Source organism: Plectrocnemia conspersa, unplaced genomic scaffold (genome assembly GCF_051122295.1).
Source record: "Plectrocnemia conspersa isolate PC_06_02 unplaced genomic scaffold, ASM5112229v1 ptg000012l, whole genome shotgun sequence".
In the NCBI taxonomy this organism is placed as follows: domain Eukaryota; kingdom Metazoa; phylum Arthropoda; class Insecta; order Trichoptera; family Polycentropodidae; genus Plectrocnemia; species Plectrocnemia conspersa.
In genome coordinates, this window is record NW_028277176.1 from 31,159,148 (window position 1) to 31,184,697 (window position 25,550).

Genomic DNA, 25,550 nt, shown 5'->3' on the forward strand with positions numbered 1-25,550 from the left:
CTGTATTTAACCTTGTGAGTAGTGTGTTAATTTATACACATTTTTTAATATACACCTGTACGTGAGTTAATGTTACATATTCTTACATAATTATTTCTGTTATTTAGTAATTATTATTTTATATTGCATTTATAGTAAATTATAGAAAAAATCTCTACATTTTATTGCTTTGATTTATTTTACTATTTTTTTATATTATTAAATTTCGTAAATTTTATTTATATATTATTCGACTTTTATAGATTTTTGTACATCAAATTCGGAGGCTCTCGATATATTTTTATAAAATATTTTTTATGTTCGTTTATTAAAAATCATTTACATTAAATCAAAATAAAAAATATATTATTTCTTCAGTTATACAGTATGTAAATATGTAACTATATAGGGTACTTAGAGTAAAAAGGTATAAAAATTATCACCAGCGTTTTATACAAAGTAAGTTTAAGTGATGAAAATTTAATTGAAAAATTGTTATCTTAATAAAATAAATAGTTAACGTTTGATATTAAATCTACTAAAGATAAACAATCAATTAAATGGAACTTCAGATAAGATTACACCTGAATGTCTAGAATCACTTGTTTCTAAACCGGAATCAGTCACATCTTAATAATACATGAAGTATTTTGTGAAATATCAAAATGGTTAACTTAATCAATCGAAGGATTGCCGTTTACATTCTAGTGCTGGTGCAAATTAACCTTGGAAACTCAAAGATTGATAAAGCACTGTTATGCTCCCAAGAATATTGCGAGGTACGTCATGATCATATTAAGCTCACATTCCATACTAATGAGTCTAATAATTTTGTGATTCAGACTTATTTAAAACAAAACGACTGTCCTGATTTGAGTGAAGAGTGTTTGTCACAAAATGCTACACATTCCGGTCTGTATATACCTGCGCCGATCTTCTGTAACTGTTGTCAGTTCTGTCTGACGTATTTAGGTAAAATATGACTGTTCATATGATCCAAAGCAATGGAAATTCTTCAATGATCATTCTAATACAGGAGAAGGTGAGATTTGCTCTCAAGGAGGACTCGGATCACCTGTCACTGGTAATATGTGTGGACCTGGACTTTACTGCACAATGCCGACTCCAAATGCAATTCCAAAATGCAGAAGAAGTAAGTAAATCATTCATTAGGTAAAACATAATCGGTATATTAATGAAACGAATGCTCCGGAGGAAAGGATTATATGTAGTTCTTCTCTTTGCTTACTAAAGCAAAATATGTGGAGGTGAATATTCAAAATGATGAGGATATTATCTCTTATACACAGTATTTTATATGAAAGTAATATTGAATAACGGCTAACCTAACCGGCGATTTACCATAGCTTGATTAACATTTTAGTGTCAACTCCATGCCACGAAGACCAAGATGATTACGATCAACGCCGGATAAATGGAAATCTAGGTTTTATAGAAGTGAGACCTATATGTGACGACAGAGGAGACTACGGATCTGTTTTTTGCATTCCCGGACAAACGTCAGTCGAATCGTTGGATCGTTTTTAGTCATTAATGATTGTATAACATTTAAAAATATATTATAGATGTTCGTGTATGTCGAATGAAGGCGAAAAGTTATTTGGGGAAGTTTTAAACGAAAGATCTATATTGAACATCATGAGTTGCAGTAAGTTATAAATTATGCATTATGAATCGTATTGTTTATAATGTATACGTATATTTTAGAATGTTCTAGAAACGCCGATAAGATGAAGAAACTCATAAACTCAAAGTTAGCTCATAACGCGAGATGTTTGAGCGACGGCTCATACGATGAGTTACAATGTATTGAAAATAGATGCTTCTGCATATTTAGAGAAACGGGTGCGATTTCAATGAACGTCATCATCGATATTAGATATCAACCGCTCTCAAGTCTACCGTGTTGTGAGTTATTTTAAAAGTCCGATTGTATTGTTTAAAACCTGTTCGACATTAATCTTGTTATAGTCAATAGCGATATTCATGATTCAAAATCGTACCTAAAGCCGTGCGAGAAAATAAAGGCCGAGTTGTTGGAGACAATCAGACAATATGAAGATGCAGGTTTTACATATTTCGGCGAGACGACTTCAAACTGCCAAGCGGATGGAGATTACTACCAAGTGCAAAAATTGGGCAACATGTTAGTGAACCGCTGTACATCCGTATATTCGTTCTGATTCTTGACAATTTGAATTACAGATTGATATGCGTCACACCTGAGGGTGAACGAATCGAAAACTTCCAAGGTTCAAATCCATCCACAAACATGAACTGCAGTAAGTATTCATTATTATTATTTTTTATTATTAAATGAGCTGCAAAATGAAATACTAAAATAAGTTACTAAGTAATCTTACGTTAAAAATAAATAAAAAAAACTAGTCTAGTATTATCTACCTTATTTATGAATAACTAAATATCACTAAAACGATTTTTTATAGCTATATTAAGATACATTTTTATGTAGATTAAATTGCTGTTAAATTACCCAAACATATGTAGATACATAAAATTGATTCCTAATTTCCAATTTATATATGCATGTGTATTAGGAGCTAGCTTTCAAAAGGATTATGAAATTGTATTTGTCTACTCTTTCTGAAGAGCCGCCTTCTGATATATGTATGTAAATATAACAAAAAATGCTCTGATACGTCTAAGGCAGACCTGTTAGTAATAAATATAATAAATAATGCAATAAAATATTTTTTCTATAAAATATAAATAGAGTTGCAGTATCTCTGAATATATAGTAAAATTTATATTTAATGAAAATATATTCTGGCAACTAGGAAGAAATTTCATTATATTATCATTCTTCTTCCTTGTTGCTGACTTATTTGCTCATTACCGTCTGCCATTCTTGGATACCCAGATCTTCTATTACGAAGACATCAGTTCTCTTTTCTCTTCGGAGGAATAATAATTAATATTCGAATAAAGAAAGTGTTACAATATATGTATTATATAGGTGTGACATTTTTTCCTTTATAGAAATAACACGATGCATGCGACACAAAAAGATTTTCAATAATATTTCCAACTAATTATCTTTAAAAAATTAATGCAATAATAAGTTATTTTAAATATAATACATACTCTGAAAAGCGCTTATCAAATATATAGAAATATTATTTTAATATCACAAGATTGCTTCTAAAATTATATTTTCAAAACTATACAAAAAAAATATATTTATGAGTGTACCTGATAAAGCATGTTTTAATTGTATATATTATTCTTCAAGATTGTGCCAGAACTCGCCATTTAATGAAATCGAAACCGAGCGCTCACTTTGTGCCCGCCTGCTGCTCAAACGGCAACTGGAGACCGATTCAATGTCGACAGGACAAATGCTATTGCATCAATTTGATTGACGGTCGTCAAACCAGCATGGAGACCGAAATCGAAAATGTCGAATCACTAAGCTGTTACAAAAACAATTGGCAAAATTGTTAATCTATAAGATGCATGTTAATGAAACAATAAACATAACAAATAAATTATTATTTATTAATTTACAAAAGTGTAATCAATATATAAATGGCATATGCAACATTATTATTAAAGTATTGCGTATTTGATATTTACATACATTTAATTAATGACATGCAGTTATTTTTTTGCATTCCTCCTTCGACTAGCAACGTTAATATTAAAAATTACGCACCCAACAACAAAAAGTAATGCATTCTTAAGGCACGCACGATTTATGTGTTTGAAACTGGGTCAGAGATTCGCGTCTGATATGAATTATTTAACACTAGTACCTTTCAAAGCTGAATAAATACGTTTAAAAAAAAGTATAAGTATATTTAATACTCAAAGGACTAGTATCGTTATAAGTAAACTCACAAGACAAGGTATGCAAGAAACAAACTCAAAACCTTAATAGAAAATAAATAATTTATAAGAAGCAAGCCACTAAGTCACTAATGTGTTTTTTTTTCATACGAGAGATTTTTAGCATATGTCTAATTTGTTATTCTAAATTGAAAAGTATACAGAGTTAGAAACTTAATTATAAAAAATATCAAGAAATTAATTCTTCTAACATACAAATGAGAGCCAGTTTTGTTTAACCATTATTTTATATATAACAATAACATAAACTCTGAATTGACTCTGATAAAATTTAAGCGGTAAACAATTTAAAACGTAACATAGTATCAGTCTTATGAAGACTCTTCCTGAGTGCATACGACTATGAATCGCTTATCTTGCCATTATCACATTTTGTTGGTGTATGTTCTACTTCCATTTCTTCCGGTTCTGAGTCTGAAAGGGTAAAACATAAATCAATATGTAAGTGATTATTTTTAGTATACATAAAAATAAGTAAAAATGCTTACATAATAAACTACTTAATGAGACATTATAAATTTCGTAATGCATGTGTATTTTTTATGTTCAGCACTACAAAAAAATATTTCTAATATATTTTAATTGACAAAAACCGAACCATTAAAAACATAATGTGGAACGAATAAAATATTCAGCCGTAACATAAATGCCAAGTCAAATAATGAGTTGTTAAAACAAATACATATACAGTAGCGTGCCAAAAAAACACTCACTTAATTTTTAGTTGGATTTTTTTATATGATTTATTACTATAGGTGTCTATATTGTTTATGATTTTTTACCTAGCCAATTGACTGTCAGTTTCTTAGTGGAAATATTTATAAAACTAGGGTTTGGCAAAAACCATCGATACAGTAGACCCCCCAATAACACGGTAAATTGGGGACGTGCTATTTGGGTGCATATACTAGAAAATACTCATACAATTTTTTGCAATACGTACGTACGAATCAGGCGCGTATGGTGAGATATTCTCCCTTTGGCTCGCTCACACATAAAGTAACGGGCATCCAAATAGTACGTCCCCAATTTACCGTGTTATTACTATACATGTAATATTGGATTTTTTTTCAAATTCCTACATATTATTTGTTGAAAACGATATCTTAATGTAGCCTTGTAACTACGAAAACTACGATACTCATATTGCTTGAAAGCAAAAGCGGATAATAACATTATGCTTATTGTACGAGATTAACCTAAGGCGTATTATATTTAAAGTAGAATAATATTATGCAGTATTTACATATATTTTAAATTTAAAAATCGTAGAAATAAATTAATATTAGAGAGATAAATCTTTCGGAAGTAAATATTAAATATGCAATAATTGAAATAAAATTATAAAAATAAATCACCAATCACATAAATTTGTTTTAGAAAAAAATATGTCGCATTTTAAACAAACAGATTTACAATTTTGTACGCACTTCTTTCTCATAAAGTTTTTTCGGATAATCGTGATTAAAATCAGTCGACCTCCCTATAGCGTAGAGATTGTGACTTTGTTATAGAAATACTACATTATAGGGGGGACTAGGCACCCATACAAAATTTGTGGTTAGGTTTTTTCTAGTGTATTTTGTGAATTTAACGAAATCAGAAAATCAAACTTTTTTCCCATTTTTATGTATTTAGTATGTAAACAAGAGCATGTGCCCTATGTTTTTATTGCGACGCGCGCGAGGAATGTTCTTGATTTTGCGAGTGCCAGGGGAGTCAAACGCAACAGTTTTTTGAGTTATTTAGTTATAGTCAGCCGGATAATTGGTCATACATGTCGGAAACTAAGTCGAAATTTGACCTGCTTGTTTATTAAATTACAAAAAAAACTACTACATCTTCATTCAATATCTTCAAAGAAAATGTTCCGACATTATTCTTTGGATTTTTTTGCAAAATTCGCAAGCATGAATTAACAATAAATTAAAGCATAAACTTAGCAATAAAATGAATAGACATCAGATAAGCCAACTAAGCAACGTTTAAAGATACTTAACATGACAATTAAGTATAGTTGTAATTTAATTGTAATGTAATAAAAAAGCAATTTAGTGACAAATTTCTACAAAACATAATTACCCGTGCTGGATGTCACATTAAAATGATAATATATCGAAACAATAATTGCCGGGCTATTCAAATGCTTTGTTTTAGCTAATCAATAAACATTATTATTTTTTTCATTATCAATTAATTAAAATAATAATAATATTGTAAATACTGGTAATACCGGTATTGAAAATTCCAGTATTATTGCAATCCCTAGTTAATCCTTTCAACGCCAAGCGCATGATATGATGCGCTCGTTAAAACCTTCGTTTTTTAAAGAAACGGAAAGGTAAAAGTTGGCAATATATATTTTAAAAATCAGTTTGAGTTCCTAGTAAACGATTTCAGTGATTTTATTTATAGAATTTGCGATGAAACAGTGGTATATATAATTATAAAGTCACGCCTTCATTTTAGTCGTTTGTATTTCGCGCGCGGTTTCGATCGTGCTTCTTTAGACCACTTTTAGGGTTAGCACAAACGCATCGCGGAAATTCGTTTTTTTATACTTTAATTTATGAATCGAAATTAAATTATGTCATCAATATTTCAATGATAATTGTGATTTGTAAATACTTGTGAATATATTTATACGTTATTTCGACTGTTTTAATATTGTCAACTGTTTTTGTGATTGGTTTTTATTGTTTGTAATAATTAAATAATAATAATTACTATTAAATACTTATTAATAAATATAAATAAGATATAATTAATAAAATATCAATATTAACTCTTAGTAAATATTAAATAATAATAATAATAACAAAAACGATTCCTTGTCATAGAATCATTTTATTTTACTTGTTATATTATTTTATAATTTATTTGTAATATGTTTATTTATTTACATTAAATTAATACCATCGTGACCTAGCAGGTTACCCCAATGCGTCACGATGGTCGAAAAGTTTATTATTTATTGTATATATAATATATATGTGTGTGTGTGTGTGTAATATATATTACATATTCCGCCTGGAGTGTAGATATGTTGCACTCTTGCCGGTCCCAAGCCCGGATTAAGGAGGAAGGTTTCTATCATGGAGCAAACCAACCAACGTGGATAAATCCAAATAGTTATGAAAAAATCACAAAGAAATAATAAATCCGCCCCGATTCATAATGACCTAGAGCTATACGATCGAAATTTGGATAAACGACTAGACTTCAATTTTGGAAGCAGGAATGTGCAATATTACAACCAGGAAAAATGCAAACAATAGCGGAAGAAATACTAAAACTCAAAATATATCTAGAAGCCCTACAAGAAATTCGGTGGAAAGGCCAAAACCGATCACCGGTTGTAGCGCCGTGGAAGAAGAAGAAGAATATGTATATATTATAAATTATACATATACTTATATATAGTTGTAACATCGTATCTTGCTATCAAGTTTTATTATTTATTATTTTTATATATAAAGAAATATGACAACCTTCAACAACAACCAATTGCAAACACCATTGATCAAAAACAAACGGTTTGGTTATTAGGGTTATTTTTGTGTACGATATATGTGATTTTGTATGCATCAAAGAAATCTTGTCGATTTGTAAATTTTTATAACAGGATATAGGTCAGACGAAGAAAAAATGCGTTGCAGATTTATATATTAAAATTGTCTCAGTGTGAGCATGACCCTGCTTGTCGTTCGCTTGTATAGTGCCGCGCGCCTGCATGTGTGTGTAGGTGTGTGTAAGCGAGCCAACACGCGGACCGACCAATAGATTTAGTTTTGTTCACTTAATATTTCCAACAATACGACTAAAAATGTTTGTTTATTGATATAATTAGAATGTTTAAATCGTGTTAATCATACATATATAATTTTAAAATATAAAAATTGAGTATTTTGGCTGTAATGATGTGTTAAACAGAGTAAGTAGCCAAAAAATTATATCGCTAAAAACGCATGGCGTACAGCGAGTAATTAAGAATTTACCGGTCGGCGGTCTAAGGGTCAAAAGACATTAAAAAATATGTAGAAATAGGTGCAATAAATTTGGTTAAGGAGAGTGGCAGTAAAAATAACTACCCTCGGTGAAGATTAAGTGATACTACGAATGTGCTTACAAGAATTTTACCAGTGAGTATTTGCGAAATAATTGATAAAGAAATAAATGAGGACAACTCATATATGCAGTTTTATACCTGCCAAAAAAACGTTATTGACCAAAGAAATGCTAAAAAAAGGAACACGTGATATGGTGCATCCAATTCAAAATCTTTACTGTTTTAGATTGACAAAGAGTGGTGCTCTTTGATAAAATTAAAATACATTTCTATGTTCATCGTCAAAGTGGCGAAAGATACAGCGAAAAATTTATCCATGGAACTGTGCGAAATTTAAAAAGCCAAACGATTTGGAGGGGGAGGGGGCTGCCTCTTATATTTTGGAATTGAAGGTATCCATTTTATCATTAGAACAGTGAAGGCAGTGGATTATAAAACTGTCCTGAATTTATTTTCATTCTTACGATAAAAAAGAACATGGGCTCAAATTTTGACTGCAACTTTTGAATTGCGGTGACTAAACGTCCTCAAAAATTTTGTTTTTCTTGAACAAAATTTCGCGAAATAACCTTCTTTAGCTTTCGCAGCATTTTGTCCTCAAACAAAAATTTTTCAAGATGGTCTTTTAAAATTTTAAATTTCCGAAACTTTTTTTAGCTCTTGCAGCAATCTGTCCTCCTTTATTCTCGGCAAACAAAATTTTCCGTGACGACTTTTATTTTAGCTCCCGCAGCAATTTATCCTCCTCGAAAATAAATATCCGAGATGATCTTTTTATTTTCAAAATTTGGTCACCTTAACTTCATGAATGTTTCTGCACCATTTCGAAAGTGATTTCGTTTTTATGCACACTACTGTATATTTTATTATATAAAAATAATTTTAATTAATACTAAAATTTTTCTATTAAAATCAAAATTATACAAACCTTTATCTGAATTCTTCTCTTCGGTACTGTCTGTATTATCGACACTACTTGGTGCCTCGATCACTAAAAAAATATTATTTTATTAATAAAAATCAATAATACAATTTCAAGTTATACAGAGCACACCATAAAAACTGAAAGACTTTCTATACATTCTTATAGCGAGATAATATCTTAATCCATTGATGATCTATTTGCTGTATTCATATATGATTTCATAAAATACAATACTATTTTTAATGTACATAAACATTAAAAATTAAATTAATACTTTCTAAATTTAATTATGTATTGGTAGTAGTTTCCAAATATTATTTATTTTTAACTATTCGAATATCAAATAATAAACGATATAATATTCGAATATATTCATAGTTAATAATAGTAGAAAAATACAGTTTGAATAATGAATATAGGTTCATACACAAAACTTTAAACATTATTTGTATAAGTAGTCCACAGCTGCACTCGGAAATATGAGTAATTTCTGGAATTTCGACAATTAATTTTTTTCTGTTATTTTGTAAAACAAAGAAGAATTTAGCTGTAGATAATGCAGTGATCAAAGAAAAACAGTACTACCTGCGTTGTTATACACAAGGACAAAAAATATTACACCACTGTGTTTATAAAGTTGGTCGATTTTTGGTATTTTTAAAAATTAAAACTTAAAAATATTCCACCATAAATATGAACGAGTTATTCTGGAATGCGGGAGAATGTATTTGGTATTTTAATATTCGGTTTGGAGTCTTCTAATTGGTAGTGACATGAATACGCATTGTTTTAAAAATGCAATATAAAAACTCTTCGTAATTACCTTGAAATATCAATCAGTCCATTCAAACCTGTTTAGGCGACTACAAATACAAAAATAATTTAAGCTCATATTCAGCACGTTGTTTTAAAAAATTAATAATATAATATTTCAATACTACAGAATCTGAATTTTGCATTTTCTTAATTCATATTATAGTAAATGCTCTATTATATCTTTCAGTCTTTACTGGCCCACCCTGTACAGATTTTATGTAATCAAATATTTACTTCTGGAAGTCATAAATGGAGTATGCTTAGGTGTAGACGTGAGAGGAGGCGCCCTAGGCTTTTGCTTCTTCGCTGCGTTGAAATGTTTGCAATAGGCACACCTGTACGACAGAAAATCAAATTCCTCGGGCAGGGCCATTCCTGTTCGAGTGCCAAAAATAAATTAAAAATTACACAACGACGCTCATAGGAGATAAAAGTTGTATAAATCACCGTTGTGTCCGCAGCATTGGGAGCATATGAGAGCGTAACGACTGCCTGGACCTTCGCCAACAAGATAATCGACCAACCGATCGAACGGACCGCTTCCCACAGAAAGCACGGGCCTCGGCAGTTGGACGTTCTAAAATAAAATTCAATTAACAGACTAGTCTTAAAAATGTTGGTTCACGTTTTGAATTTACTTTTGAAGGGGTCATCATCATCGGAGATTCTTCGAAGGGATTCCCCATGGTTTTGAGCATTGGCATGCTGCTGACGGCGCCCGGTTTTGCAACAGGCGTGACTTGCCTCTGACGCAAGTTAACGGGAGTCGCTGCAAATAGATTCCAATTAATTAGAATGCTTTCGATTGCACCACAGTCTTAACGTGCGTACCAAGAACGGGCGTTAAAGATTTGGCTGGCGTTCTAGGTTCCATCGATAACGGTACAATTTCTTTGCTGTCGCCGAATTTGTCCAATATTTCCTTAGCGTACTATAATTTAAAACAATAAATTTAAGGAAGTCGATAATAATTTGTATTGGATATAATTTCAATATTACTTTGTAAGTTTCTTTATCCATGACTTCTTCTAGAATCTTCTTCTTTTCGGCTCTCATGTCTATAAGTTTCGATTTGTTTCTTTCTAACTTCCATTCGTAGTATTTTGAAAGTACTAAACGAAGAAGTATTATACTGAAAGAAAATTTACAAAATCATATTCAACAACTGTTGAAGTGACATGTCAATAATAAAAAGCGAATAAAAATATACTGAGCAACAAAACAAAATAAAATGTTGTAAGTGTTATTATTACAATAATAGTTTGGTGAATTATATTAATTTGTTTAAATATAGATGTAATTATATACATACACTACAGGAAACACTAATAAAGGCATGGCGTAAAACAGAACGTCTCTCCAACTGTTCTTCCGGAAGTAGAGATAGAAGAACATCGCCGCCAACACGTAGATTCCAATGGAGAACACCATGAGAACGCCGATGATCCGTCTCCTTCGCTGCTCCGTGCTATGTCCATGTTGTTCGATCGATCGGATTTTCTTTTCTAAATCATCCAAGATTTGTATTGTGTTCTTTTTCTGGAATGAAAAAACATAGAAAATTTTTCATTAACGTTACTCAAATAATGGTAAACAATTGAAACGGAAAGGTCACTTTGATTAGCATTGAATCGAATGCGCATTCGCACACAGTAGTGTTATTTCAATGCACCATAATTATGAAAGTCAATATAAAAAGAGAACAAGCGACGGTACGGGTGAAAGTTTCGTGTATTACATTCTAGAATTTAATTAAATAGTTTATTGATATGGAAGTGTTTGTAAAATATAAAAATAATATTACAACTTAAAAGATACATATTTAAAGAGCAATTTGCAATTAGAAAGGCGTTGAATCAAAATTAAGCAGTCGCCTTTCACCAGTCAAATAGTGCACAAAAATTGCAATATTTTATTTTTTTTCTAAACAATAAATAAAAAATGATTTGAATACATTCCAAGGGTCACCCTACAAAAAAGATACATTTGACACAAAAAATACAAAATACAATATGGAAAAAACAAAGAATTATTTTATTTATATGACCTATAGGAACGTCATTTTTGTTTTTTGAAGTCGAAAACCAAGTAAAAATAATATAGTAAATATAGCGAGATGTTTTTGATATGCCTCTTTGGGCGGGCGGGCGGGACAATCTATTTGGTCACAGTGTAGCATGAGTCATTGTACCACATGTTTCTATTTATGTTCCACTGATATGAACAGATGCAAATGTGATTTTCGTAGTTAGAATCAGTTTTTCAAAATATCCATTTATTGTATATATTTTGATTATTTTTATAACATTTTTAATTATTTTTATTACAAGTATTTTGTGAGTGTATTTTATAAATCCATTCGACGGGGTTAATTAATATTTGTTTCTATTGTCTTGCCTAATGGTCTATTTCCATTACTTAATGATATTGACTTTTTATGAAATTAATCATTTAAGAATTTAGTCCATTTGTTGAAAAATAATCGGAGAAATAATTTTGCAAAATCTATCTATAATTGGACGGAATAAATTTTAAGAACTATACTATATTTTTTCATATTTTCATTGATATATTGAAATATATCATAATACAAATAAATTTAAGATTTTTTACTTGAAATAATAAAATGGTAATTTGGTAAAAAGTAATATTATTAAAAATCAGTCACCTCGTTAGCGCGACGACAAGTGATTGTCCATAAAATTTGATTTCTTTAACAAATACAATTTATCATTTTAAGAATTAATTAACATTGGTCAAAATTTGGTTTAAATGTTCCTCGTTCGATTCTTATTATTGTAAGTGGTAATTTTGTTATAAAAATATGAACGCTAGATAACCGAGTTTGAATTTGGCCAGTTGCATGTCATTTAATTAAATACTAACTGTCAAGGCAGCTAACAAGTAATATCTTTTGACGTAAGTGCCCAATCTGGAAAAACTTGACTGGAATCTTGTGGCAAAAAACATTATTATAGAAATAAAATATACTATTTTAAATTGTACTTTTAGGTTTATTGATAAATCTAATTTATATTAAGAAAAGCAACAAAAAATATTTTGAAAATTGACCTTGAACAATACAGTCAGCTGAATCAACACGAATACGTGCGATTCGTTGACGTTAGTGAAAGGTTGAGGTTATGTCAGCTCTTTCTGGAGTCCGAAATAACCGCACGGGAATAAGTCGGGCAATCGGACGTAAATAGACCGGACGCGGGACGCGGGACGTTTATAGAGAGCTCACCCGGAAGCGGGACACGAGCAGCCCCATAGCTCGACTTTCGCGCAGAAGCCACGTCGACCTCCCGACCTAAAGCGCCGTTCGAAAGTGGCGCGGCACTGACGGAAAGAGCGGCCGCGCGACGTCGGCCGGCATCACTCGCTGATACTCTCACTGACACTCTCGCAATCGCCGCACACCGACACCGCACCGCCACAACACTGCGAACGTCTACACCGAAAATGCCTTCTGGAAAAATCCAAAATCATAGACGAGTGACATTCGAATTGCCATAGACGACAGCGAATCCAATTTTTTTATTTTTTTTCAAATTTTAAGCGGCTAATTTCGAACAACACATTTTTTATTTTTTACCTCTCCCAGTATCTCATCGTCGAACCTAGCAGGCTAAAAAAAAATCTGAAACGACCTTTTTTAATTTCATAAATATTCTAAGCCTACTTATCATCATATTCGACATAACTAACTAAACTATATTTCAATAAATAATACTGCAGTGTGTAATTCTATTAAAATCTATTAAAAATTCAATATCTTTTTTATTCCTTTTTTTGACATTTGAGGGTATTGGGCACTATGTGCTTACATTGGGCTCCTCTATAATGATCTGCGTATTGCAAAACAAATCCTAGTCTTTATTGCAGATGCTTACTATTATATATGTTGATAAAATCTGTAGTTTTCTTAAAACACGACACCCAAATCGGTTACCACTTCCGTATGATTAAGCGCATTGTTATCCATTTTGTGTATTGAGATGCCATTTTTTATGCTAAATAATAATGCGAAATATATATTTGTCCTATAAATTTGCTATTTTGCACTTGTATAGGACAGCGTCCTGGGTTCTAAAAAACAAAAGTCATTTATGATTTTTTTTTTTGAGAGCTAAAACAAAATACCATCTCTGGGCTTTTATTTGAGAAGACCAAATTGCTGCACAGGCTAGAAAAAAAATTTGTGCAAATACCATCTCCGATTTTTTCCCGAGGAAATATCGATATAGTGTTAAATATAATCAAATAGCGACCTCATTCGGAGTACATAGTGCCCCTATTTGGAATAATTGACGCCCCTTTGACCAGCTCTGACTCTGCACTATTAATTTAATAGTTTCCAATATAAATTTTATACTTTATACTTAATTCTTTGCACGATAAATGTAACACTTTGCACTATAAAAATAGCATGCAAGTGCAGCGTGTGATCCATGAATGGCCTTTCAGTTTTTTCTAGGGGGAAGCAAAAATTGGCCAGTCTGTGTGAGTTTTTTAATATTTCGATTTTATTAGATTTATAGTATTTCAGTAAATGAAATGCATTTTCTTGCCAAATTCAAAGAAATTTAGTCAACACAGTGGAAATGCTCAGTCATAAAAATTTAGCAAAAATCAAAGGGGGTGGAACAAATTAAGGAATTTATCTGATGTTCTTCTGTTTGCCAAAAAAATGGCAAAAAAACATGTGAGGTAGTAAAGTAACAAAATTTCTGCAAAAGTATTTTTAATACATTCTTAACCCTAAGTACCCTAGCTCGAACTAGGTACATAAATTAACAATAAAGTTTTTTTTAAGTCACGCAATACGTTTTTTTGCTCGTATATCGAGCCAAATTTAAAAAAAAAAACCTAGTTGCTCGTAAGTCGAAACATATTTTGATACGACGCCATGCTCATAGACCAATTATGAACATTTTTTTCTGCTTTTCATCTCAACATCTGCGAAAGGGGCATAAAGCGTTTTGTTACATAAATACATTTTAAAATTTAAAGTTACGCGTTATTTATTAATAATGTACAGTGAACGGGGCAGCAGGTTGTACTCGCAACCGGCCGTTACAAGCCCGCCAAAGTTTGCCAAGAGATGAGGTCCGTCACGCCAGTGTTACCAGAGCGCCACCAAATGTTGGCTATAATAAAACCTTAATATAAATAGGCCACCTACAAAACTTGTTTTTTTATCGCCATGCGCTTATTTATTCTTAAAATTCGCAATTAACTGTTTCGAGATTAATTGAACTTTTTTACTGATGTTTGGGGAATAATTTATAAATTTTATAACGTGTTTATGTAGCAAAACGCTGTTGGCCACTTTCGCAGACGTTAGAACTAAAATCTAAAAAAGATGTTCATAACAATCTGATTTCTGAACGTGGCGTCGATATAATTAGCAAGTAGATATATTTTTTTCGCTTAATTAATTAAAAATGTATATTTATTTAGATTAAACCATTCCGAACATAACAGTTTTAATAAGTTTCTGGTAACAAGGAAAAAAGTAATATTACTCTTAATTTACTGCAAAATTACAATCTGAGTTTATTTGAGGTTTTTCTATAAATATGAAACGTTTTATGCATATTTTTGTAATTTAAACACCAAGTGAAGTCCACGGATTTATTTTTTCTTAATTCCTGCTCATGGACAGAATCGACGGTGTTACTTTCTATGTCAGAAAAAAAATATGAAAGTAAAAAATGGCGGTTCTAAATGTCATCCGAGTGTGAACGTACGTGAACCGTTTTATCTCGATCAGAGTCGCGAAAAACTAACAGCATTATTCTAATCGAATAGTGACATTCAGACCTGCGACACGCTCGGTTGTTTTGCGTCAAACCTATAACAATACACCATAATCCTCGGAAAAGTTTGCCGAAAACACATGAAGGTTTTAACGAGGCTGTTTCAACCTGTTCCTGCAGGTGAGTCGACGTAATTTATATTAGATCGATATTTGCACATACCGCATTATCATTCTGTTTTCGTTTAAACACTTGATTGATCGACCTTTGGATGGTGTATCGATTTATAAGTTGTCGAATTAAAATACGTCTGGCATGCTTCCAATATAATGATAGTAATGTTATTTTTACACACGCAGGATTCGAGAGGATCAAAAATGGAGTTGAACTTTGCCGATACTACTGCGACCTGAAGCCGAAAATATCTTTGAATAAATGCCTCCTCGTTTCCAAAGTAACAAGATATGAATTCGAAGTGTACGTTGATTATTTTTTTATATGTAAAATGTTTACACCTCCGTCGCAGATCTTGGAGTTGAATCTAAATCTTCGTCCCGTATGTGCGATATCGCGTAATTTGTAAATAATTAATATTTTTTTCTCTATAATTTTACCAGATAAGGAGTTTCGTCATTTACTCTCAAATACTGCGAATTAATTTTAACCCTATGACCTCTTTATCGAAAAAAGAGGCTCGCTCGTACGAAATTTTGCGTCGTATTTCATATGTTTTAAATAATACGTCCGAGATGTAAATAAATTACGTAAACTTTGATAGTGTTTTATCTGCGTGATGCGTTTTTAAATCTAAATAGTAAATATTGTTTTTTACAGACATCGTCATCCGGGAGCCAATAACACCCAAATCGAACAGTTGATCAGGCGCAGAGGCTCCGATTATGAAGCGCTACTTCATTACCATAAAATGCAGAAGGACTTTGAGAAAAATGTCCAAGAAACTTTAACGGAATTTGGAGCAGAAGTCAAGATAGCCAATAGGTATACTGAAAATTGCTCATATCTGAGATGAGACCCAAGGACGTCATTTGGGGGAATTTGACCAGAAAAATACATATGATTTAACTAAATATTATAAATCTTAATAAAATCAAAATATTTAAAAAACAACCACTGGCTGGCCAACTTTTGCCCCTTACCTAGAAAAAGTTTAAACTTTTTCATATGTAGTAATTTATACTTTTACATACTTATCATTATTTTTTACATCCAAGGTACAAATGTTACAGTGAATGTGTATTTTTCAGTGAAAGAATATTTTCATTAGTGACGTCCAAATACATTTTCACCAGTAGATATATATTTCTACGAGGACAATTTAAATGAACAAGATGTATATAAATGAATTGTTTGTGCATTACTGTTGACAAATTAGGTGCGAGCGAGCATTGCTCAGAACAGCTAACACTATGAATCCTATTTTGAAGATTTACCTTACATAAATGCACGAACAGTTCGTTTTATGGAACAAAGTATAATATAATACACATATCTGTCAAAATAATTTCCTGTCAAATATGTAATTTAATAGCTAAGAACTAGTGGAATTATATGCTGCTCTAAAATGTCTATGAAACTCAATTTGACAGTTGTGAAACCTCCACTTGCTGTTCAAATCCAAACCAAACCTAATGATATTCTAAAAATAATTATAATTCTAGAAGTTATATTATTTAAAGTCAAAATACAAACTAAGCCAACTCATCTCTCATGGAATATTTTATATCTGCACCTGGATATTATACTGTTTCAAAAATATGATAACTATTCTTACCGATATTACATTATGTATTTTTCAGTAAAGTTATATTTTTACTAGTGAAGTACTGATACATTTTCATCAGCAGATATATATTTCTATTAGCGATAATATAATTTAACTGATAAGCATTAGTGAAATTATATGCTGCATCTAAAATGTCGATGAAACTTAATTTGACAGTTGCAAAACGTACATTTGCTGTTCAAACCAAAACCTAACCTAATGAAAGTTCTAAATAAATATTCTTCAAAATACAAACTAACCCAACTTTTTCATCTCTCGTGTGATGCTTGATGTCTTAGCTTGGATATCTCACTATTTTTAAAAAATATGATACCTATCCTTACCAATATTAATATGAGAGTATTGGTCAAAGTATTTCTAAATCGAATTTTTGTCAATAAGAGGACACAAAAACAATTATTACTTCTCAGAAGTCAAAAATTGACGTCAAAAGCAATAAAATCGTGTCGGTGCCGTCACAGTGGAAACGCTCCTAAATAAGCGTACCCACGGCGACGGCACCATTTTATTGCTTTTGCCGTGAATTTTTGACTTCTGAGAAGGGATAATTGTTTTTTCGTTCTTCTATTGGTCAAAATTCGGTTTATATGTTTCTCATTTTATTTGTAATAATATTATAAAAGTCGTAATGTTCAATTCTCATTTAATGTAAATTTTAATATTGTTAAAAAAAAGTTTTAATGTGAACGCTAGATAACCGAGCATTTCCATTGCTATGGCGACGGCCCGATTTTATTGCTTTTGACATGGATTCTAAACAGGAACATCCCTTGAATTTGCCCAGAAAAATGCATGTCATACTATGATTCTTAATAAAAACGAAATATTAAAAAAGACGATCACAGGCTGACCAATTTTTACCGTCCCCGATAAGACAATGTTCTAATTATGCATATTTTATTCAACCAGATTGACTTACAATCTATCGTTGATCAATTGGTGCGACGTGGTGATACCTTGCGGCGGCGACGGAACTTTTTTATTGGCCGCAGCTAAAGTTAGAGATTTCAGGTAAACATTTCACACTAAAATACTCATATTATTCCGTAATAAACAATACTATATTATTCAATAGAAAACCTGTAATTGGACTCAATAGTGATCCAAGTAGAAGCGAAGGTAGGCTTTGCCTACCAAAATGGTGTTCCAGAGAACTAAAAACAGCAATTCAACACATTAAAGAGGTAAATTAATTTAATTTTTCATTATTTTTATAATCTAACGACACAATTATTATTTCGATTCAGGGAAAGTTTACGTGGTTGCATCGGAGTCGCATCAGAACGACGATTGCGAGCGACGAGCATTTAAAACCTTCGATGCAAGGAATACCGATCGATTTGCATAAACCGATACTTCCGAGGTAAAAAACCACAAACAGTAAAGCTTGCATTTTACCAGACAAGAATGGGTCGCAAAAAGTAGCCAAAAGGCTATAATATTTTAATGTAATACATACAGTTTTATGTTTTATTAACAAGAAGATCTATCATCATTATTCATCATACTTATTTTAAAAGTTAAAATTCAAGATTACCGTTCGATGACAGTGGCAAGAATATAGTTGCCAAAACAACGATCGATTATATATCTATATATATTTTTTTATTATAATCTTTAGATATAACGTTGGCGCCGATGACGATGATTCAACACCAACTAATGCACAGAATAATTCTTTCGAAGTAGAAATTGAAATCGAAAGGAGGAAAAATGAAGTCGAACATTTAGATCGGAATAATCAGCCTGGGATTTTCATGCGTGTTTTACCATTTTTAGCGCTAAATGAGGTAAAATCATTATATGACATAAGCGTAATTATTTTCTCTCGATAATAATTCATTGACATTTTTAGGTTTTTATCGGAGAGAACGTATCGGCTAGAGTCAGTCATTTGCAATTGAACATCGATGACAGCAATCGTCCCACTAGAACCAAATGTTCGGGACTTTGCGTGAGTACAGGAACGGGATCCACATCTTGGCATCTCAGGTATTTATTTCAATCGACTCTTATAGATATAGAAAAGAATCGTCTTACAGATTTGCGATCTATTTATAGCATAAATTGTTTAATGCTGCAATCGGTGCGAGAACTCGTAGAACTTTGGTGTAAAAGTTCTGGAATATCTCCGTCGTTTACGGAAGAAGACGCTAATAATTTAATGAAAATGTACAACAACAAGCTCATATTCTCGCCGGGTATATATTTTATTATCATATTTATTTCATCACGGATATGAAAACTAACCGCTCGTGTCCTATTTTAGACGATAAAAGGCTTGCGTACACAGTTCGAGAGTTAATTTCCGGCGACGTTTGGCCTACTCATAAGGGGCTGAAGCCGAGAGGATTCGCCAGCAAGATTCACGTTAAAAGCAGATGCGTCGACGCTGGTAATTTATCCAAACTGATAATTGTCGTTAACTAGTTAAAAATAATTTCTATCGCTCGATCGTGAGTCATGTCTAAAATTGTCCAATCAAGATTGAACCAAATATTTATAAACATAAGAGTACTAATCTCGACTTGTTTGTTTATAACTAAAGATAAATTTTATTTGGTTGTTTTCGCTTTATTTTTAGGCCTGGTTATTGACGGTAGCATGTCGTTTCCGTTCAACGACGGCACCGAGGCGACCCTGGAAATCAGACCGGAAGACTCTTTGACTACCATAATGCTCGAGAGCGATTAAAACGTGTTCATATTGTACAGCCTTTGAAATTTTTTATTTGTAATTTATGAGTGTATATACGAAACTTTATTTTATTTATTGACAATTTTTTAACCTTGTATAGAAATTATTATGTATTTTGGAAGCAAAATTATTAAGATATAAATATGTTTTTGTATAGATATGATTATTTTTAAAAATATATTTTTATTATTGAATAATCATTTTTTATGTAAACGAGCATTTATCAAAACAATCTTGTTGTTTTCATTGCAAAAATAATACAAAGCTTATGGATATACATGCGTATATTAAAATCAAAATATAATTTAATCATCTTGGAGGGGAATATACAACAATGCACCAAATAATAAAATAACCGTTAGTGCTTTGGGTAGATGGAATGAAGTTTATACTCAGCGATTCAAATTTTGAGCACCGAGCTTTCATTCCCGATTAATCGGATAGATAAGACGTGACGATCTATTTGGGAGCCGAACTTTTTTACTTTTTATTGTAAAAAGTATTTACTCACGTTCCAAGTGGTCATCGCCGCACTGAATATAAAACTTTTCATAATTCTAGGACTTGAAGAGTGCACAATTTGTATATTGAATGAATAAGCTATACTCGAAACTGTCCACTTTATATTGAGATAACCAAAAATAATTTAAGAAGCAGATAATTAGTTTAATTAAATTCATAGCTTATTTAACATTATATTTTTATAATTTATTTCTCATGTGACAATAATAATAAAATATAATATGGAGTACTTTTCTATAAGAAAAAAGGTGCAAGAACTCGCTTCTAACTAATTATAGGAACAGCTAAAGAAAAAAAGGTCATTTCAAAAATTGTTGATCATTTTGATGTCAAGACGTGCTAAGGCTTAGGTTTGAATACTGGATGCTGGTGAGAGCAAGAAAAAAAGGACCATCTCGGGAAATATATGAAACTGGGATGTATGGTAAGCCATAAAAGTATATATTCAGTTCTTAAAATAAATACAATTATTGTATTTAAGACAAATGATCATTAAAAATTCTAAAGTTTTGACTAATTCTCGTATAAATGGCTGAATGTCGCCTTCTGCGTAACCACAGGTATACTTATAATTATAATATACTTTGATGTATCGAAAAATCTCAGAGATAGTCTGGCAAATTTGATGAACAGAAATGCTGAAATTGTCTTAGTCTTTAATGAAACTCTAGTTGGGGTGACAATTAGTTTTATCTGCTAAAACCTGCGTTCACGTTCAATTAATAAAATGTAAATGGTATTCAGAGCCCGTTTCAAATGAGTCTTTTGAAAATGTATTGACGAATTTTATATTAATTTACATTTTTGCCCTCTTTACTTTTTTCGATAATTTTGATAGCTGTAGCAAAATGTAGGATTTTATTTTGAAAATAAAGCATTAATTAAAAAGCTAAATCCAATAAAAAAATCTTTGTAAATTTTTTCCCATATATCTATTTATTATTTCTGCAATCATATTATAAAAATTAACAATATCTATGTATATGTGTATTAGAATACATTTTTAGATGGTGTATAAGGGGGGGGGTACAATTCAAATTTTAATGACCCGGTTTGGATGTCAATAAATCTGACTACCCTACTCAGTTGCCATTTTAAAGCAATATGCCAATTCAGGCTATCTAAAAATTTCAGCCGAAATAATTACAAGATTTTAGAATAAGTTTTGTGGGGGCCTGTTTATGTATTCAGCAGATTTGAAATTTTCACCACCATTTTAACATGTAAACTATGTACTTATAAATAATACTGCATACCATAAGCAATACTTTAACAGCCCAATCTGTGTCTAATTGCCTTCCGTCTGCTAAAGTTTTATATCGATGTTATAGTTAATGAGTTAAATTTCAAAAAAGTGTACAATGCCTAGACAACGTATGCATTAGCTGTAAGTTTTAGTTAAAGCTTACAATGCTACATTTTGTGTATATTTTCACTATTTAGTGTATGCTTTACCTAGTGAGTGTGAGAACTCTCCGACGAGTTTGTTTCATAACCATTCCAATTGTAAAATTAGCGTTGCACAAGTTAGGTGCGAGCGAACTTTAATCAGAATAGTGAATACCCCATGAATAACTCTCGTAATTAACTGATTTTTAACCGATCTTTGGGGAATAAATAGGCGCACGGCGATAAAAAAGTAAGTTTTACGGGCAAATGCAGAACAAACTTTTATAACAAAATGGTTTCTAAACGTGGTGCTGATAAAATTAACAAGTACCAATTTTCTGATAAAAAGTGTCTTACATTTTTTTTTTGCTTCACACAATATAATAAAATATATAACTGCTATGTAGTTTTAAAAATTTTCAATATGGCAACACTTAATCTATTGTTCGAATGTGTCAACTGTCAGTTGCATCGGTTCATTGATCGTCGTGTTTCAATTGTAAAAATGTTTTTTTATTGCATTTAAAGTAAAATATATTAATTTATACAGAAAGTTAAAAAATGTCCAAATTCAACGATGTCACTTTGATTCAATTAATCAAATCAAAACCTTGCTTATGGGATAGGAAGAATGATGATTATACAAATAGAGATGTTAAACAAAACTCGTGGAATAAAATATGCTGCGACATATATGGTAACGCATACGAGGACATGCCTCTAAGCACACAAAAGAGAGCTAGTAAGTACAAACAATATATTTTTACCATAAGTTGAAATGAAAGTCGAAAGAAATATTTTTTTCCAAAAATTTACAACCATTTGGAGCTAATGGACAGTAAATTGAATTTGCAACGAAATTCAAAAAATATAAAGAACGTGTAAATTATCAGTTAACGAACTTGCAGTGTGACAGATAGTTTTATTGTTGAATTCACTCGTCCCCTTTTTTAATCTGTAAATGGTATTTTTGACGCAATTTTCTTAAGTACATTTGTTTTCTCGTCGAATATGATGCTTACTCTTTTGGAATTCATTTTGTCTTCTGTTTCTGTAATTTTATAACATAAAATATTTTTTTATAAATAATCTTTAATTTATTTAATTGTAAACAGCGCCTCTATTTTATAAATATTTTTTAGCGCTTTTTATAGTCAATGTAACTGTGAAGCGTGAATAAGTTGACAACTTAAAAATATAATTTTATATATAACTTTTGTTAAACGATTTATTAAACGTGTTATAAAATTATACCATATAGTATGAATGTAATTCAAAAAGTTGTTGAACTTATTGAGCATAAAGAGTGGAAAATTAAAAAATCCAATTTCATGCATCTTGAGTTATAGATCATTTTTATGCTTAAATTAAATATTTTTATTTTTTTAGTGAACGTTGTCGTATCAAAATGGATAAACATAAAAGATTCCTTCATCAGATCCCTTAAAGATACAACAGGGATAAGCAAATATATATATGACGAACATTTACAGTTTTTGAAAAAAGCTGAACTAGACTATTACTATTACAATGCAAAGATTCAAACACAGTGCGATGTGGAGAGCGAAATTCACAAAGAGGACAATAACGAATCGGAACCTTCTAGGAAAGGTATGAATAATCGAAAGAAATTAGATTTCATCCAGCAGAAAACGGCAAAAGTTGTCATAGAAAAGTTGGTAAACGTTGATCAGATATTTTTAGACAATTATTCCAATTTCGACGGCACACCTCAGTCACAGTGCGAACCAGAAACTACAATTTACAAAGACGATAACACCGAATCGGAACTGTCAATGCAAATTATCGAAGAATCGCCTATAGTTATTGTAAAGCACGAAGTAAACGACGATGAGATATTTTTAAATGATTGTTCCCAAGCCGATGGTTTATCTCGAGTGGAGATCCAAGTGCAATGCCAGACAGAAAGCGAAATTCACAAAGAGGTTGACGAAGCAACGGAACCAGTTCAGAAAACTAAGAAAAGGCGATTAGATTCTGTTGAGCGAGAATCGTCAAAAAACGACGATGAGTCGTTTTTCAACTCGCTTTTACCCACTGTGCGGAAGTTTAGCGAAGAAGATAAATTAGACTTTCGCATTGACGTTCTCAATCTCATAAAAAGAACGAGGAAGGATCATAGTGAAAGATACTCTCGTCGTCTTCCAGTTGCTTCTTCGTCTTCGACAGCGAATGGGAGACTTGAGGGATTGGAGCCTGAGCGAAATTGTAAGTCATTATTGAAGCTGGTAAAGTCTATATTAGACTATTAACACCTTACCGATGGGATGGGAACCGTCTGTAATGTGTTAATAGTCTAATATAGACTTTACCTAAGAAGCCTAATTTTTTTATGATAAATGGATTGGAACACAGTGGATTCAATAAGAAAAAGTTTTTGTCCGGTAAAGGTTTTGTCTTCCCTTCGGTAATTTGTTAATGTAATGTAAAGCATTGACCTTTTTCTTTATGTGCTATATTTAAAATTAGTAGTATATTTACCGTTTCTCTTTAAGTAAGTATATTAGTTAATAAATATATTAAAAACTCATACTTATTATCCACAGGTAGATACAGAAGGAGTTGTTTGGATGATTTTGAATCAGAACTGGAGGATCAGCACAAAAAACAGAATATCGAAGTACTTTATTCATTATTTTCTTTCTTTATGAAATTATATACACATAATGCATTAAATTAATATGAAGTTCAGCCTATCTTATTAATTAACAGAATATACAGCAATAAATAAACTACTGTCATTTTGAGATTTTTGAAAGCCATTATCGTTAATAATTGCAACAAAAACTAAAATTTACTTTAATTTATACTATTCGAAACATACAATTAGCATTGTCTCGTAAACCGAATATATTTTTGAATGAATTCTTTCACCATAATAGGATGGTCGCCATCCAAATGATTACCCGTAAGATATATACTTGTTTCGTTAGAGGGATTGTACAATGGCGGGGTTTAATATATGGCCATTAGTCTAAATTAACCTTTCTATCGTTCATCCAATTAAAAATATATTTTTTTACAGATACACACTCAAGATACGACGGAAAGACTCCATAAAAACGTCAATCAAAATCAAAAAGAAATATTTTCCAATTACGATACATCAGGGAAAAAAGACGATAACAGTGCGTTAAGAACATTAGAAAAGGTGATAAAGTCGCCCGTTTTTTCTGATGAATTAAAATCTTTTATAGACTTTCTTGCGAGTAAAATGAACAAATACTCTACCGTAACAAAAAATGCGCTTCAACATGCATTTTTTAATGAGATAATTAAAGCTGATAACGGCGTTTACGATTAAGAGAATAAGACAAAATCAAATTCAACATAAAAAACGAAACCCACCTACAATGATTTCAAACTACATTATAGAAACGACAATTAACACAAATATTATCTTTATGACCAAATTTAAGCTAGTAATGTAGTAAATAAATTGTATTGTTTACTCTTATGTATTATTTTTTTATTTAATGCCTAAAAATATTTTGAAAAACTAATAAAAAATATTAAAACTCGGATCTGTGTGGAACATTTATGAAGTCAGTTGTGAGTGATATAATAAATATTATATACTATTTTTAATGTAATTGGGCCAAAAATATTTTTATGTATTATCAACCCATAACGTATGAAACGAGAACTGATAAAATATAATAATCAAAAACT

General features: G+C 31.2%; 4 protein-coding genes across 6 annotated transcripts; 3 read left to right on the top strand and 1 right to left on the bottom strand.

Moving 5' to 3' along the window:
- Window positions 1-517: 517 nt before the first annotated feature.
- Window positions 518-3,680, top strand: LOC148228970 (uncharacterized). 2 transcript variants are annotated; one of them, XM_088200672.1, is made up of 9 exons: window positions 527-758; window positions 822-951; window positions 1,016-1,132; window positions 1,364-1,499; window positions 1,566-1,648; window positions 1,708-1,908; window positions 1,972-2,146; window positions 2,206-2,282; window positions 3,254-3,680. In XM_088200672.1, the coding sequence occupies exons 1-9, from the start codon at window positions 645-647 to the stop codon at window positions 3,463-3,465; spliced, it is 1,245 nt and encodes a 414-aa protein (XP_088056798.1). In that variant the 5' UTR covers window positions 527-644; the 3' UTR covers window positions 3,466-3,680. The 2 variants fall into 2 exon arrangements, with proteins under 2 accessions (XP_088056799.1, XP_088056798.1); XM_088200673.1 differs by lacking the exons at window positions 2,206-2,282; window positions 3,254-3,680 and having other exon boundaries at window positions 518-758; window positions 1,979-2,140.
- Lnpk (zinc-ribbon metal-binding protein lunapark) lies at window positions 3,501-13,088 on the bottom strand. Its single transcript, XM_088200674.1, has 9 exons — window positions 12,928-13,088; window positions 10,993-11,219; window positions 10,680-10,812; window positions 10,512-10,611; window positions 10,319-10,449; window positions 10,128-10,257; window positions 9,915-10,055; window positions 8,868-8,930; window positions 3,501-4,284 (listed from the first exon to the last, which is right to left on the bottom strand). Exons 1-9 carry the CDS (start codon window positions 12,952-12,954, stop codon window positions 4,211-4,213), a joined length of 1,026 nt encoding a protein of 341 aa, XP_088056800.1. The 5' UTR covers window positions 12,955-13,088; the 3' UTR covers window positions 3,501-4,210.
- Window positions 13,089-15,371: 2,283 nt separating this feature from the next.
- Nadk2 (NAD kinase 2, mitochondrial) lies at window positions 15,372-20,178 on the top strand. Of its 2 annotated transcripts, XM_088200350.1 has the most exons (11): window positions 15,372-15,625; window positions 15,805-15,922; window positions 16,280-16,444; window positions 18,159-18,260; window positions 18,325-18,433; window positions 18,497-18,612; window positions 18,871-19,039; window positions 19,105-19,241; window positions 19,311-19,450; window positions 19,519-19,644; window positions 19,834-20,178. In XM_088200350.1, the coding sequence occupies exons 1-11, from the start codon at window positions 15,586-15,588 to the stop codon at window positions 19,941-19,943; spliced, it is 1,332 nt and encodes a 443-aa protein (XP_088056476.1). In that variant the 5' UTR covers window positions 15,372-15,585; the 3' UTR covers window positions 19,944-20,178. The 2 variants fall into 2 exon arrangements, with proteins under 2 accessions (XP_088056476.1, XP_088056474.1); XM_088200348.1 differs by having other exon boundaries at window positions 15,393-15,625; window positions 19,105-19,450.
- A 2,120-nt stretch (window positions 20,179-22,298) lies between these two features.
- On the top strand, window positions 22,299-25,335 carry LOC148228973 (uncharacterized). The gene is made up of 4 exons (XM_088199927.1): window positions 22,299-22,599; window positions 23,247-24,086; window positions 24,425-24,498; window positions 24,904-25,335. Exons 1-4 carry the CDS (start codon window positions 22,419-22,421, stop codon window positions 25,180-25,182), a joined length of 1,374 nt encoding a protein of 457 aa, XP_088056053.1. The 5' UTR covers window positions 22,299-22,418; the 3' UTR covers window positions 25,183-25,335.
- Window positions 25,336-25,550: the final 215 nt, after the last annotated feature.

Bases quoted from the DNA above. Each gene is read 5' to 3' on its own strand.
- LOC148228970 (XM_088200672.1), top strand. From the start codon at position 645: ATGGTTAACTTAATCAATCGAAGGATTGCCGTTTACATTCTAGTGCTG. The intron at 1,909-1,971 runs GTGAGTTATTTT...ATCTTGTTATAG, and splicing joins GCTCTCAAGTCTACCGTGTT to TCAATAGCGATATTCATGAT. The intron at 2,283-3,253 runs GTAAGTATTCAT...TTATTCTTCAAG, and splicing joins ATCCACAAACATGAACTGCA to ATTGTGCCAGAACTCGCCAT.
- LOC148228973 (XM_088199927.1), top strand. From the start codon at position 22,419: ATGTCCAAATTCAACGATGTCACTTTGATTCAATTAATCAAATCAAAA. The intron at 22,600-23,246 runs GTAAGTACAAAC...TTATTTTTTTAG, and splicing joins AAGCACACAAAAGAGAGCTA to TGAACGTTGTCGTATCAAAA. The intron at 24,499-24,903 runs GTACTTTATTCA...ATTTTTTTACAG, and splicing joins ACAAAAAACAGAATATCGAA to ATACACACTCAAGATACGAC.
- Lnpk (XM_088200674.1), bottom strand. From the start codon at position 12,954: ATGGGGCTGCTCGTGTCCCGCTTCCGG. The intron at 11,220-12,927 runs GTGAGCTCTCTA...TTTTCATTCCAG, and splicing joins TGCTCGTGTCCCGCTTCCGG to AAAAAGAACACAATACAAAT. The intron at 10,813-10,992 runs GTATGTATATAA...ATTTTCTTTCAG, and splicing joins TTATTAGTGTTTCCTGTAGT to TATAATACTTCTTCGTTTAG.
- Nadk2 (XM_088200348.1), top strand. From the start codon at position 15,586: ATGAAGGTTTTAACGAGGCTGTTTCAACCTGTTCCTGCAG. The intron at 15,923-16,279 runs GTACGTTGATTA...TGTTTTTTACAG, and splicing joins ACAAGATATGAATTCGAAGT to ACATCGTCATCCGGGAGCCA. The intron at 19,040-19,104 runs GTAAAATCATTA...TGACATTTTTAG, and splicing joins CATTTTTAGCGCTAAATGAG to GTTTTTATCGGAGAGAACGT.